General features: G+C 38.7%; 1 protein-coding gene across 1 annotated transcript; it reads right to left on the minus strand.

The window, feature by feature from the left end:
* Positions 1 to 885: 885 nt before the first annotated feature.
* On the minus strand, positions 886 to 12,871 carry LOC116505636 (14-3-3 protein theta-like). The gene is given in 7 exon segments (XM_032212981.1): positions 886 to 945; positions 1,402 to 1,413; positions 1,415 to 1,497; positions 2,211 to 2,379; positions 2,537 to 2,671; positions 10,757 to 11,132; positions 12,637 to 12,871. Coding segments are annotated over 6 exon segments (753 nt in total). The 5' UTR covers positions 11,051 to 11,132; positions 12,637 to 12,871.
* Between the last annotated feature and the right edge of the window lie 650 nt (positions 12,872 to 13,521).

The following is a 13,521-nucleotide window of genomic DNA, read 5'->3' on the forward strand; positions in this document are numbered from 1 at the left end:
TTTTGGGACTACAATCAATGATTAGCAACACACAATAGTGGTCCATCTACCTACAGAACAAATCACTGGACGAACTTGACACCTTCATACATGTGCACAAATCTGCATGGAAAAGTTTTATACTTGGACATGTGACCACTTCCCCCATTCCAGTGTTAAGAAATGACATGCAATTTAGTCTGCCAAAAAGGCACTCCCTGTTTTCTGGCAGTAACATGCTGCTTCTAAGACATAATCAAGTGAATACCAGAACTACAAAGGCAGGAGTGTGATATTTTATTGGGAGGGGATAGCAATTGGACAGCAGCAACTGAAGAGTAAGAAGAGTCCCTGTATTTAAACACTCAATAGCTCCTGCTGTACACATATGTAGGAAGCCACACTACTATGCTTTCTATGTAGCCCAATATTCCCATATCCTACAGAAAGGAATTAACAATAGCATGTAAAAATCAAACCAAGTAACCCCTGAATAAGAAGGGAATGTGAAGAATTGTACTGCACAAAACTCTTTAGTTGCATTACTCAAACGTGTGTGTCTTTTTTGTAATACCAAAACAATTGCTTGAAGGACCTGGTTCAGATTCTTTAAAAAAATACCAAATAACTTTAGTCTGCTACTTAAGTGTTTGGAAATTATTTGTTTATATGAAATTTAAGCCAGTATTAATACTTTTCTACAGCAGTAACCGCACACCAGGAAGGCCAAGACAAACACAAATCAAGGAATGGATTTTTTCCCAAAGCTGCAGTGTGAAAAGACTATAAATTGATTTCCATACATATGGATGGGTTCTCTTTGCTATAGGAAATCCAAGTGGAGCTATAAGGAATGAGACGTGTAAAAAGATTTCTTGAGGAGGAGAATGACACTCCAGGTGCAGCTTAATTTTCTGCACCTTCCGCAGCATCACATTCTTCTCCTGCGCTGTCTGATGTCCATAACTAGAAAGACAAAACAACCAGACTGAAGTACAGCACATTCAGTTTAAACATACACTCATTCTACCTTTCAGCCTTGAATAGCTACTGGAACAATCTGACTCCTTCCTTTCCCCTCCCCACATATATGAAATCTTCTAAATGTCAAATAAGTAATGGCAAAGATAACTGGCTCTTTAAATGATGAATTCATACTCCTTTAAATAGTTTTACCTGCATCATGTGAAACTGTTAACATTACTTGTATAATATATGTCTATATTGAACATTTCTATTTAAGTTTAGCCAAGGAAAATAGAAAGACAATATCAAGAATGTATGTCTACTTTTATTCCTATAACCAACAGCCTTGGCTTGCAACTATTATTCCTAAAGGTATTTCCCAAAGATTCACAATAAAGAATTGCAAACTTAGATTTTAAACACAGTTATTCTAAGAAAATAAAAGGCGTAGCTTACTGTGAGGTTGTCCTCTAAGCAACTGCATGATGAGTGTGCTATCTTTGTATGAGTCTTCATTCAGTGTATCAAGTTCAGCAATGGCTTCATCAAAGCCTGTAAGAGACATAAAAACCAACCTTAACTCATTTCAAGAAGATCTTCCCAAAGTAAACATTCAGTTAGAAAGCTACATAAGCTTTCTTCATATGTGTATCTTATTTCTTTAATAAAAACTGCTCTGAATATTTAGGAACTAATAATTATTAATACAAAACCTGTTTGATGAAGCTTTCAAGCAAAAAAAAAAAAGGGGGGGGGGAATAGTTAGCCACAATGTTTTCATCTAGACTTTAGACATACTTTAGATAACAAGGCAAAAGAGAGCAATCAGCCCTAAACACTGTTCCCTCCAATTAAGTTTCACTGTGATCAATGAAGGCAAAGATGCAACCTTATATAGAGGCAACTGCATCCTGAAATCACTAAGTGAAAAACTTTGAAGAATAATTAAGTGCCCTTTTGTACACTTCACCGTTAATCGGTCTCTGTTTTAGCACGTAACAGCAATCATGGGAAAAGATGCATTACTCTAGGCCAGTTTCTCAACCTTGGCAACTTGAAGATGTCCGGACTTCAACTCCCAGAATTCCCCAGCCAGCATTCGCTGGCTGGGGAATTCTGGGAGTTAAAGTCCAGACATCTTCAAGTTGTCAAGGTTGAGAAACACTGCTCTAGGCTATATTTTACAAGAACTATGTTCTCTACATGCAATTCTCATTTAAGAAAATAAGCAGACCGGGACTACAAATGCACACACACAAAACAACTTACTGTCTTTGCCAATGTGCAGGCCAACTCTGGATTGTTGAGGATCTCATAATAAAACACTGAGAAGTTAAGCGCTAGACCCAAACGAATTGGATGTGTAGGTTGCATCTCTTTCTTGCTGATGTCAAATGCTTCTTGATAAGCTGCCTGTGAATTTTCTATTGTTTTCTGTGAAGGAAAAGGAAAAATAAGTGAAAGCGGCCTAAAAAATGAGCTAGGACTACTATTATCCACAGAAGCAGGGCACATACATAATAATGCCCCTGCCTTTTATAGTGGGTTCATACACCTTTGTTCTAACTGAAAACTAGAGATTTAAATGAACACGGGACTCACGTTTCCTGTCGTCTCCACTTGCAACTTCTGCAAGATAACGGAAATAGTCTCCTTTCATCTTCAGATAAAAGACCTTGCTCTCTGGATTAGTTGCATTAGCTATTAAGTATTTGTCCAGCAGTTCCTATCACAATAAAAATGAACACAAACGTGACTATTTGGTCATGTATCACCTTGCCTGGATTCAGATAAAATTTTACCACCATAAAAGGGTATCACATTCAATTACACGATCACATTAAAAAACGTTTAAACTACTGTACTATGTTGTAACTGGGTACAGTTGCACTTTGGTTAACAAAAAGCCTTTAATAAAAGGAATGTTCCAGGGTTATCCTGCTAATTGTGCAATACTGTGTAAGATATACATTACTTTGCTTTCTAATTTAATTAATAAGTGACTCCCCTGCGTTCACAATACAAAAATAAGACTTTCTGAAGAATATTGCTAGAGTGACGATTATAAAGGTGGTGAACAGAGTTATTTTCCAAAATTTCTCCCAGCATTGTTTTTTCTCCCTCCCTCTCTAAATGGCCAGAGAAGGATAGATCAGGCCAAGCATCTAGTTCTGGGTAGGAAGAGAGCAAGCAGAACATAGTTGACTTAATTTGCAGGGGTAAAAGACAAAAATGGTAAAAACAGGCAAACTGAAATGCCAGGGATTTGAACATGAAAACTAATACAAGGTGGGCTTCCTTAAAATCAATACAAGTTATACATAAGCTAAAATGAAATCCTGAAATTAAATAAGTAGGTACGGATAGTCCTCAACTTAAACAGATGATTTAGTGACCTTCAAAGTTACAATGGCATTGAAAAATATGACATATGACTATTTTTCATGCCTGGCAATTGGTTCATATTATGAACCAGGGTCATATCCTGGGAAGCCAGATTCACTTAGCAACCACGTTACTAACTTATCAACTGCAGTCATTGACTTAACTGTGGCAAGAAAAGTCAGTAAAATGGGGCAAACTCACTTAACAAATGAAGTTTTGGGCTCAATTGTGGTCATAAGTCAGAACTACTTGCGATGGTGGCATGGCTTGTATCTTAGCCAATCTATTCTGAAAACTCACTTCGAGCTTACAAAGGGGTCTTCAAAAAACTAACATTTTTTTAAAAGCATCATCTTTTGATAATTACTCTAAAGTTTGATGTTAAATGAAAATTTTGGGTCACTGAAGCAGATTGTCCAATAAAAAAACTATTTTGCACAAGATTCTTGAACAGCAATAGGTGGTTCTTATGATGGTTTGCAAAGTCATTTGAACGTATATTAATATCATTTTGTACATGTTTATATGCTGTTCTAATCTGTAAGACTCCAAGCCTGAAAAACAATATATTGTGTGTGATAACTTGTATTCATGTAGTGGGAAGCTGTAGAATCCCTTCTCAGCTGAATATGCAAAAGAATGAAAGATATAGATACCTAGTTTTTTCCCCGCTGGTAAATGAAACTTCTCTCAGAATTTTTATCTTCACTTTTCTAATTTTGACTTAAATCATTCTATAATAGTGCAGAAGCATCATGCTGTTCAATGCAAAAGTTATGTGCAGATCTTTCCAGGCAAGAAAGTACAGAGAGTAGCCAGTTTATTTTGCAATGTTCCAGGTCTTTTCCATTTGTGTAATGATGTCTCTCAACATTCAGCGATTACTTTGAACTTTTCTATAGTTTCATACATTCGGTTTAAAAGTCTTAAATTTAGCTATCTGGGAAGCCTTATACCATTCCCTTATTAAATTCTTTGAACTGAAATTCATACAAATCTGATTTACAATGAGTAGTTTCTGCCACATTGTGCAATTCTGAAACACTATGTTCAACTATGAAATGTGGAGGGGGAGAGGTGGTTAAATAATATTGGTTAACCCCCTATGTGCTCTCATTGCGGATTCAATCATCGGATGGGGGGTGGGAGGAAGGTTGGCTGTCAGACCTGGAAGCCACATTAGGCCACTGACCTTCAGGCCTGCCACATTTCGTGCTGTGGGAAAATGGGAGGGGGGATTATATGGAGTGGGTAGAGATATAGTCAAATAACATTCCTTTCTCAGAGAGTCAAGGCCACACTGCCCTGCACCTGGAGGGGTGTGTGGGGAGTATCTCCAGTTAGAAAGGTGCATTGATTGGGCTATGTGATGGACCTGTGGGTGCATGGGTAGGGACTTGGACTTTCTTTCGGGTGGGGAAAATCTAGAAGCTTTCAGAATGTCTATTTGTGGATCTTCTCTTGATCCTTACACATATTAACCATTATCTCCCATTTTCCTTTAGTATCTCTATAACAGTAATTCATATAGCTGTAGCAGCAACTTATTCCCAGTAACCTGATATCTGAAACACTCTTGTAATCTAGCTACATGCTCCATTTTTTAAACAAAAAAATAACCAGTTTATAGAACTGGAAAGATCACCTTCGCTTATTTCCAATGTAAAGTCTAAAAATACCAATACATTCTGCTTGTCTTATCTCAATAACTTTGCAGGTTTGATCTGCACCATTAGAATTAAATCTCTTGGACTATGACTTGTCATTAAGTCTTTTAGGTAAGTAAAATACTTGAAGAAAAAAAGTGAAATCTATCCTTCCCAAGTCATGCTCAGGAGCTGGTGATATAATCTCTAAGCATCAAATTTCATTACACTATTAGGAAATATGGGACATCCGCAACCTTTTTGTAATTCATGAACAGTATGGGGTTGTCTTCATACTGATGAATGATTATTATTTTTATATAAGTTTCTATGCTGTTTAATTTTCGGTATGTACTTACTATACATATTAAAAATAGCTTCTACCCATAGGTTGTCAGATTTCTAAACACAATATAGCACCACAAACAGATTAATATGAATTTCACTGATGCCAGTGTAGTGTGAAATATGTATATACAAGGATATAAAATCATACACCAGAGTAATATACATGTTGCACAGAATATGACATACATATGGAAACGTATGGCTAGTTTTTTCCTCTAACTACCTGTATATGAATTATTCTTTATATTTTTCATGTTGCCTTGTATTCTTGTATGGACTGCACCAGTAGAGCTAAACCAATTTCATTGTATACATGATGTACAGTGACAATAAAGGCTTTGAACTTTGAACTATGCCACATATTGTAATTCTATATACCTACTATAAACCAGATTATTAGCATCATCCCTTGTTAATTGCTTAAAAATCTCACCCAAGATCTCAATAATTTTCTTCAGAAAACTCTCACAGATGAATCAAATTAAAAAACAATAAGTACTCTAACAATTGAATTGTGCAATTTACTTTCAAATTTACTCCTTTGAAATAAAGAATATTGCAGCAAGACTTCCTTCCAGGTAAACAGATTCAGGAAGATGATTCAATATTTGGATTGCTGTGTATCTTCATCTAGAACAAACTATTCAGCATTCAAATTTTGTACTAGCCAATACTGCATTATGTACCATTTACACCATTTAATATTTATTTTATTGATCAAGGGAGAACAAGGAACCTTGAAATGCTTGTGTAGCCCCTTCTTACTTCAAACAGCTACATAATTGAACCCTAAATTTCAAATGGCACAGATCACACATTGTCTTTTTTTTTTTTTTTTTACAAATAAAACATATTTGTAAGGCCAGGCTCCCCATAAGAAAGTCTCACTGACATATTCCAAGAAAGCAAGAAATGGAGATTCAATTAATTCATATCGTTATTTTGCAGAATCTTTAATGCACGCTAATTTATTTCAAGTTGAAGCCTGAAATATTATTGCTAAGACAATCACTCATCAAATTAGAGCTAATGCCACTACTTTAATGTCAAAATACCCATACACAGTGTTCTACATTACTTTCAACTGTATGTATACATTTAAGTAATGTAAGTGTATAGGCAGACAATGCAAAGAGGAAACATACAGATTAGTTTCAAATCGTGCAATGACCAAATTATAAATTCTGATATTGATAATACTTTGGGGGGGATATAACCATGTTAGCACCGTGTTTCTGAATCTAAAAAGCAATTTAACAAATAAACCAAAAACCTTCCCATACTCAAATATAATTTTCACAACTAGATTCGTATGGGAAATATCACTGGATAATCAAGGTTGTTGCTTTTGGAGAGGGAAACATTTTTGCCTCCCAATACTTCATACAAATGTTAATAAAAGAATGTCTCCCCCTCCACTCAAGGGATTAAGTACTCAATGATTCAGCAATAATAACAACAATCTTTTTTATGATACTTGTTTTGTCTATTTTTATTGTTTTGTTTTGGGATAATAGGTGCATTGGCTGCTCAGAATTCATAATAAAATGAAGACACATATAATTCTAGGAAATGAAAACAATTTCAAAAATGCTAGTAAGAAAAAAAAAGAACACATTGGCCTCTATGGCTCAAACCTTATAGAGCAGAGACAGGCAATTTAGTGCTTCCAGCTGCTTGAACATTAACTCCCATGAGACCCAGTTAGCATATTCAAAAACAGAGAAGATTTGAGATAAAAGTATATTCATTACAACAAAATGTCTTGCTACGTTATTCAACTTAACTTTTTAGAGAGATCTATCCAAGGTTATATATAACTTACATACACAAAAAGTAGCAAAGACAATTTACTGGTAAATGTACTAGTCTGGAAAAAGAACATTCTGTTTTTCTCCCAGAATGTTCCATGTATTCCCCAGAATTCACCACTCTGAGCATCAAGATTGGTTCATGCGATTCTCAAGTACATTACCCAGAATAGGGGGGAAAAAAATAGTGTTCTGGATGGGTATAGGAGGGATCTAAATATAACTTGCCAGGGCATAACATACTATAGAAACTTTGTTTCTATCTGCTTCTATCTATTATGTCTTGTCTGTTACATGTATCTATCAAAATCTGGGATACAGCCCCAGAGTGCCTCCAAACATTAGACTATAAATTGTAAATTTGAATGTACAGAAAAAAGGAATAAAATAAATAGGAAATAATAGTCTGTATTCAACTTAATTTCAAATTAAATTGAATTTGGTTTTTATCTAGCCTCACCAACTTGAATTTCAGTGCCTTGGACATTATACAAAGGCCAAAGTAAGTTTCAGTTTATAAAATACATGGTACTGCTATATTTCAAGTTCCAAGATTTTGTGAAGTTTTTTTTTTTAAATTGAACTGGTTAAATTTATTTACCAGGTTGAGACAAACTATAAATGTGTTTATTATTCTGCAAGCACCAGAAATAAAAACTATTCCTCAGATGTAGATTGAAATTAAATTTATCTGAAACAATGCTGGACAAGACAGTATTATATGATCTATTCTTTAAGTCCTGAAAATCAACACTGAAATCTCAGAATACAAGAAATAATATGAAAGACTGTGAGGAAGATAGATAAGCAAATACTGTCCTGCACTCCTACCTCCCCAGAAAAGCTTCAAAAGATTTGATTGTTTTACAAATCATCTGCAAAGCTTGCTGTAAAATATTCCTTCTAGTCAGCCTGGCTCTTATCAAATGTTTCAACCCAAACACTTTAGCATTCTTTTGCAATACAAAATTTTAGCAAATGTCTAGCAATACTATAGTACTAACACGGGAATTATGCTTCAAAAATTCAACTCATATGTCCTACTACTGTGTTCTACATTAAGTAACTAGGTCAGTGATGGCAAACCTTTTTGGCACGAGTGCCCCAACTAGTACATGCTTGTGTGCAGAAGGCATGCACTGGAGCGCTGGAAACCCGAAGACCAGCTGGCCAGTGCGCATGCATGTGCCAGGATCCAGAAAAGCAGTTGCTGATGGCACGCCCACTTTCAGAGAGAGCTCTGCGGGCCACCTCGCCATCACTAGAACTAGGTTGTTTCAACCAAAATTCATTATGGTATCAAAGAACAAAGCATTCCCATGTGTATTGTATCTCAAAACTAAATATTTATTGGATCTGAGCATGATAAGCAAAGTTATCCATAATGGTTATAAGCTACAATTTCTTTTTTGGAATGGTTTTACAAATTAAATTTGTAGACAAATTTATAGACAAAATCCTTGTGTGTCCATTTCCTCTTGGCCAATAAAGAATTCAATTCTACTCGATTCTATTTCATTCCATCCCATCCCATCACTGTAAGATTCATTAATTTTGTTTAAATACATGAACATTTAAAACAGATTATATTGAACTGAATTATGTTACTTGATATGTTCTACAAACCTGAACAATCCTATATGACGTGTACAAAATGTGTTGCTAACTATAATTGTAATCTGTCATTAGGCAAAGATAGACTAAGTACATTAGTGTGAATGACTTCTTTTCTAAGGTTTAGACTTCCTAAGCAGTTTATACAAATCCAGCTAAGTAGTACTTAGCTGATCCTGACTGATTTAACCGGGTAAGTGGAATCAATTGGATAGAATTTAAATGGAAGACCATCAGGAAATTTCAGGATTTAAATCCCCATTATATATATACACTACATAATGGGAATTTTAAAAGTATCCTAGAAGAAAACAGTGGCAAAACATTTGTGTCAGACTTTTATATTCCCCAAAATGATGTAATGATTAAAAATGTCAGATAAGCTAGTTATTTCAAGCTGGAAAAAAAATAGAAACGTGCTTGTGTTAAATAAGTTAATGGCACATATCAGAGATGACTAAGGATTGGCTAGGATTCAGAAAGCTTCAACAGATACACCCAGGAGCAAGAACTTTCCCTGTGAACTTTTCATTTTCTTTCTAAAGCAGATTAAATACCATAATCAAACTATTTTTAAAATAAACTTATTTCTGAAATGTTCTCCTACATGGTGTGAAATGCTGGGATATTTTTTTGGGGGGAGTCATTTTGGAGCAAGTGTCAACAGCATGCATTTTTGTTGCTGCCACAAAATTACATGTGCATTACAAACAATATATGCTGAACAGGATCACAGAAGTACTTTTGCACATTTAAGGAGAAAAGCATTTGTGTTGACTGACTGAATTCTATCAATCAGACACCAAGTTAGAAATTAGATACTTTAATGGAACTTACATGTCAATAAAATAAAAAAGAATAGAAATTGTCTTAACTGTAAACATATTCAACTGAAAATTTCAATAAACATAAAATGCAAAGTATTTTTCATCTGAAGCACCAAAAATATAGGTTAGCCCCTATGTTTTTGGACAAAGAATATCAACTTCCAAGTACCCTTTGACACTCACTAAAAACTAGTACAATTTTTTTTTACCACATTGAGGTAGGAGCACAATTAAAAGGTAGCACAAACACAATAGATTTAATAGAATTTCAAGAACAAATCACACCCAAATTATGGGAAGTTTAGGTAAAACTGTTTCGTCTCTCAAAATATTCAGTTTGCCCAGGATTAACCAAAGCACTTACTACTTTATGTGTGGGTGTGCCTCCAAGTCAGTCTGTTAACTGTCCTGACAGGTCCATGTAATCTTCTTGGCAATATTTTTGGAAGTGGTTTGCCATTACCACTTTCCTAGGGCTGAGAAAAAGTGACTAGCCCAAAGTCACTCAGGCGGCTTCCATGCCTAAGACTAGACTACAACAAAATATTCTGGTTTTTAACCTGGCACTTTAATCCACTGCACCAAACTGGCTCTAGTTAATTGCTATACAAGCAGGTTAAAACTTATACACTATTTAAATATCTTAAAGTGATTTATCTGATTCATCTCTATTACAATTTATCAAAGTGCTTAGTTAGTCACAAATACACTAGCTACAGAATATCAAGTATTTTTGGTCAGTTTGAGAAAGTATAAATCTTTTTTTATCAGTTCTTTCTACTATGCTTAGCATTAATGTTTCCATATTCACTCAATTCTAGATATAAGAAATGTTATCTGCAAGAATAAAACAGCTGGTTCATTTTCAAATTTATCAAAAGAAACCCCTTTCTTTATTCTGCCACATATTATCAGGATCTTAATTGTGAATAGGATGACTTAAGTATAATTTAATCAATGCTTTTCCTACAGTAACTTTTCAGAATCGAAAGACTCCTCAGTGAAAACCTAGTTCTGTGTTTAACAGTACTTTGGTCATCAAATTCTTAGATTTATGCTACAATTTTTATGAGTATCCCAGACAAATGCAATTCATTCTTCCACTAGACATCAGCCTCTAATCTAATTAAAATTTTATTCACAGAAAATTTGAAAACCAAAACGACCATAGCCAACTCACCAAAACAGTAGTACAGATGGACTTAAGCTCGGATTCTACTTTCTCTCGATAATCCTTGACAAGTTGCATTTTCTTATCATTGCCATCCGTTTTCTGTTCAATGCTGGAGATCACCCGCCAAGCAGAGCGCCGCCCCCCAACGACATTCTTATAGGCTACGGAGAGAAGGTTGCGTTCCTCATTGGATAATTCAGCACCTTGCTCTGTCACTGCCTTCATGCAGGTTGCCATATCATCATAGCGCTCTGCCTGCTCAGCCAGCTTGGCTTTCTGGATCATCTCGGTCTTTTCCATGTTAAGACTGCAGTGGCCTGAGCGGTAAGGCAACTGATTCAGGAGGAAAGATGACCTGTATCGAAGTACGGTTGCTCAAAACCTGAAAAGATCAAAGAAACACCCTTAAGTCTGTGGGGTTTTTTTTTCCTTAGGGGAAAAAAACAAAACCCTAATGTTAAGTACAATATACCCAACATGGATTAGAGAATAGAATAGATTTTTTTTATTGGCCAAATGTGATTGGACGCACAAGGAATTTGTCATGTACATAAAAAGATAACATTAGATTTTTTTTATTGGCCAAATGTGATTGGAGGCACAAGGAATTTGACATGTACATAAAAAGATAACATTTATCAAGGATTTTAGAATTTAAAAAGTCAGACCCATAGAGGAAAGGCAATGGGTTTAATGAGACGAAGTAGGAAATAAACCACTTAAAATTTCCAGCTTGCAAACCACCCCAATCTATAGCAAGGGGGAAAAAAATGCCTTTGGTCTACCAGAAAATAACAGAGAGACAAAAGCAAAAAATAAAATAAAATAACGATTGTTTGCTCCCCCTATTCCAAAGATAATGAGGGTCGTGTGAACGAGAAACCAGAAATGGTAGTCAGAAATAAAAGACTCCTTATAGTTTGACACACTCAAACTACCTGCAAATTCTTCCCCACAAGGTTCCTTCACTCTCCCCGACCACCAAATTCCTAAATAAGCCTTTATAGTGTCGTTTTATGGGGAAACGTCCAGAGGGAAACCCCGAATAAGCGCGATTTAAGGACTCTAAAGCCGGGGAAGGGAGCAGCAGGATCGCCCGGGCGACGATCTAATAAGTCGGAGGAACGAAGGAGGAACGGGGCGGTTCGGGCTCTGGAGCCGAGGAGAGATTACGGAACCGCTCGGCAGACTGGCACCCTCCCTCCCCTCCTCCAGACGATCTTTCCAAGGCTGCAAATACTCCGATCCAGCCCCCGCCACCCAGCGGTAGGTGCCGCCGCCGCCCGCGAGGTGAAGCGGCCATAAAAATATATATATATCCAAGAGTCCCCGAGGGCGCCAGCTTGGCGAAGGCCGAGATACCGAATAGCCCGGAGGAGGAGAACGGGGAGGGGATTGGGGGGGGGGGGGAGAGGCGGAAGCCAAGGGCACAAAAGGCTCCTCGGAAAGCGTAGGGCCGTAAAGGCCGGCAGGGAAGGAAAAAAACGTGGTGGGGAAGGAAAGGAACCCGTCTTTTTTCCTCCCCCGGGAAGGCAGCGGGTCGGGAAGGGCCTTTGTCCCCCCCTCAGAAGAGGCCAAGCCCGAGGCGGTGAGGTAAAAAGGGCGCGTCACCTTCCCCCATGCCGTCCCTTCTCCCGCCCGCCCCACGGAAAAAACCGCCGATACGAAATGGCGGCGTCTCCCCCCCCACCCCCGCTCTCTCTCTCTCTCTCCTTCTCCCGGCTGCCTGGCTTGCCCTCCCCGGGCCCCGCGCCGCCCTCCACAAAATGGACGACGCGGCAGAGATTTCGCGAAAGCAGGAAAGGCGCCTCTGAGGCGAGGACGTTCCCCGCTCTTCCCCCCGGGCCCGAGCCTCCCCCCCGACCCCCCGCTTCCCTTCCCCTCACCTCGCTCTCCGCTGAAGCGCTAGGCCGGCCGGCTGGCGCCCTGCTTGGGTCGGGCTTGCGCTCGCTGAACGCTCCGGGGCCGCGCTGGTGGTGGCGAGGCGGGGAAGGAAGAGGAAGAGAAGGGAAGAGAAGAAGAAGGGAGGGGGAAAAAAAAAAAAGGGCAGCTCCGTTTTTCAGGCGAGAGAAGCAAGCGCTGACTAGAAGGGCGTTGGCACAAAGCGAGCCCTCTCCCCTGCTAGGCCCCGCGCTCGCGCGGCTTTGCGCCTATCAGAGGGCGCCCCCGGGGCTCTCGGCTCCGCCTCCCGCGTCCGCGAGGCCAATCGGGCGTCCCGGAGCGCCGCCGCGAAGGCGGGCGGAAGGAGGGCACAAGTTCGGTTGGCCCGTGGGCCGCCGCAGCTAAAAGGCACGGGGTTTCCTCCAATTAGATCCAGGGTGAGGTGACGTCACCGTCGCCATGGAAATGCTGCTACAGCCACTCCCCCCTTTTTCGCCCCGCCCATCTCTTCCCCCCCCCCCCTTCTCTCTCTCTCTCACACACACACGTTCGCGCCTCCAGACGGTGCGGAAGCCGAGCGAGCGAGCGAGCGGGGTCGGTCTCGTGCTGCTGCGGTGCTCGATCCCGACCGCTCGGCGTCTTCTGCAGGGAGATCGGTTGCGGGGTTGATGGGCTCCTCCCAAGCGAGCCATAGAGAAGGGGATCCGAGTTGCAGGCTTTTAGATGATAGATAGATAGATAGATAGATAGATAGATAGATAGATAGATAGATAGATAGATAGATAGATAGATAGATAGATAGATAGATAGATAGATAGATAGATAGATAGATAGATAGATAGATAGATAGATAGATAGATAGATGATTGATTGATAGATGATTGATAGAT

This window comes from Thamnophis elegans, chromosome 3, assembly GCF_009769535.1.
Source record: "Thamnophis elegans isolate rThaEle1 chromosome 3, rThaEle1.pri, whole genome shotgun sequence".
Taxonomy (NCBI): Eukaryota; Metazoa; Chordata; class Lepidosauria; order Squamata; family Colubridae; genus Thamnophis; species Thamnophis elegans.